The sequence below is a fragment of the Gracilinanus agilis genome, unplaced genomic scaffold (genome assembly GCF_016433145.1).
Source record: "Gracilinanus agilis isolate LMUSP501 unplaced genomic scaffold, AgileGrace unplaced_scaffold24817, whole genome shotgun sequence".
NCBI classification, from domain to species: Eukaryota; Metazoa; Chordata; class Mammalia; order Didelphimorphia; family Didelphidae; genus Gracilinanus; species Gracilinanus agilis.
In genome coordinates, this window is record NW_025356710.1 from 1 (window position 1) to 1,992 (window position 1,992).

The 1,992-nt window shown below is 64.0% G+C and overlaps 1 protein-coding gene across 1 annotated transcript; it reads left to right on the plus strand.

Moving 5' to 3' along the window:
• Positions 1–14: 14 nt before the first annotated feature.
• On the plus strand, positions 15–1,667 carry LOC123254560 (transcription factor jun-D-like; the record flags this gene model as incomplete). The annotated part of the gene is made up of 1 exon (XM_044683556.1): positions 15–1,667. A coding segment is annotated over one exon (606 nt), but the record flags the coding sequence as incomplete, so codon positions are not given.
• Positions 1,668–1,992: the final 325 nt, after the last annotated feature.

Below are 1,992 nucleotides of genomic sequence, written 5' to 3' on the forward strand. Positions count from 1 at the left end.
GTGCGGGGCCAGCTGGGGCCGGAGGGCCAGCGGGGGCAGCGGGCGGCTGTGCGCCCACGCCAGGCGGGGCTGGCGTGGAGCTGAGCGCCGGGCCCGCGGCCGCCGCTTCCCTGGCTCAGCCTGAGCCGCCAGTCTACGCTAACCTGAGCAGCTACACGGGCTCGGCGAGCGCTCTGGGTGGCACCACGGTCAACTACAGCACGGAGACGGTGCCTTACCCGCCACCCCCCGCCGGCCTGGGACCCGGGCCCGGGCCGGGCCCTCCCCAGCCGCACCCCCGGCTCCAGGCGCTCAAGGACGAGCCGCAAATCGTGCCCGATGTGCCCAGCTTCGGTGAGAGCCCACCGCTGTCTCCCATTGACATGGACACCCAGGAGCGCATCAAGGCGGAGCGCAAGCGGCTGCGGAACCGCATCGCAGCCTCCAAGTGCCGCAAGCGGAAGCTGGAGCGGATCTCGCGGCTCGAGGAGAAGGTGAAGAGCCTGAAGAGCCAGAACACTGAACTGGCGTCCACTGCCAACCTTCTCCGCGAACAGGTGGCGCAGCTCAAGCAGAAGGTGCTCAGTCACGTCAACAGCGGCTGCCAGCTCCTGCCCCAGCACCAGGTGCCCGCGTACTGAGGGGGGCCGAGAGCCTAAGCTGCCGGAGACCCGGGGTCCGGACCTGGGGTCCCGGGGTCACCCACTAATTGACTGACGGAGCTCGGGCATCCGGCTCGGGACTGCTTCTCCCTCAGGGCGCATGCTCGGCTGCTTCTCTCCTCCTGACCCTCGAGGGCCAGGACCCAGACTCTCCGACAGAGCCCAGGCGCCTCCCTCGGGACAGGGCGCATGCCTGGCCTGGCCGACCCCTCGTTTTGGCCACCCTCTCACCTCTTGGGCCAAGACCCCATGACTGACCCCGGGCGCCTGGCTCGGGGCTAGAACGAGTCCTTAGGGCGCATGCCTTATGAGAGGACCTCCTCCTCCACCCCCCAATTCTAGCAGCCCTCGAGCACACAGCCGCGGACCCCAGCTGCTCCCACCGCCAGCGCTTCAGGCTTCCTCCTTGCCCCAGTCCACAGTGGCCTCCGGGCGGACTGCGGTGGACTCTGGGCGGCGCTCCTGGGCCTAGCCAGGAAACGGGGAAGAGGAGGGGTCAAACTTGGGGAGCCTGGACTTGGGGTTGGAGATTCCACCTGAGAGAGGCTGTGGCACGCACTGGGGCTAGACTAGCTCCCAGCCTGGGAGGCCCAAGCGCAGAAGACCGACTCCCTGTCCTGGGGAGCTCGATGCTGGGGGGCTCCCTGCCCCCTGTTTACAAGCCCCGAGAGCGGCTTGGGCCGCTGCCGTCTAGTCTGTCCGTCAGTCCGTCCGTCCCTTTTTCTACACCCCTTCTCCCCCACCCCTATCGTGTGTCTGGTTTGCACAAACCCGCGTCTCCAATCCGCCCCCTTTGTACAAAGTGTAAATGTGACATTTACAGAATTTCAAGCTATTTTTTTTTTGTTTGAAGTGTTCGAATTGCCCTATTTATGTTTATACTGGGAACAACGTGGTGGGTGGTTTTTTTTTTTTAAAGAAAAGCTCCACCCCCATCATCCCCCTCCCCCCTTTTGCTATTACTCCACATTCCAGTATGTAATACTGTACTCTGACCTTCTGTTCAGTAAAGTATTGTTACCACGAGCTTAGGCTCCGCCTGCTTCTTCTCCCTTTGGGGGAGGGGCCTAGAGCCCCTCCCCTCCCCTCTGATCCCCGGCACTCAGCCCCCACCCCTTTCCCCTCCCTCCTCTGGCCCAGGGGCTCCTAGGGGCCGGGCTACTTCTGTTGCTGCTCCCGCTCTAGCTTTCCCCGGGAAATCGTGGCCCCAGGATTCTTGGGGCTCAGGATCCGTTCCTAGAGCCCTGGGAGAGAGAACAGTATAGGAGCTGGGACCTCTGGCTGCAGGCAGGGTTGGGAAAGTGCACCCTCTGACTTAAAGCGCTGGGGGTTGTGTGACTCCTGGAGGACC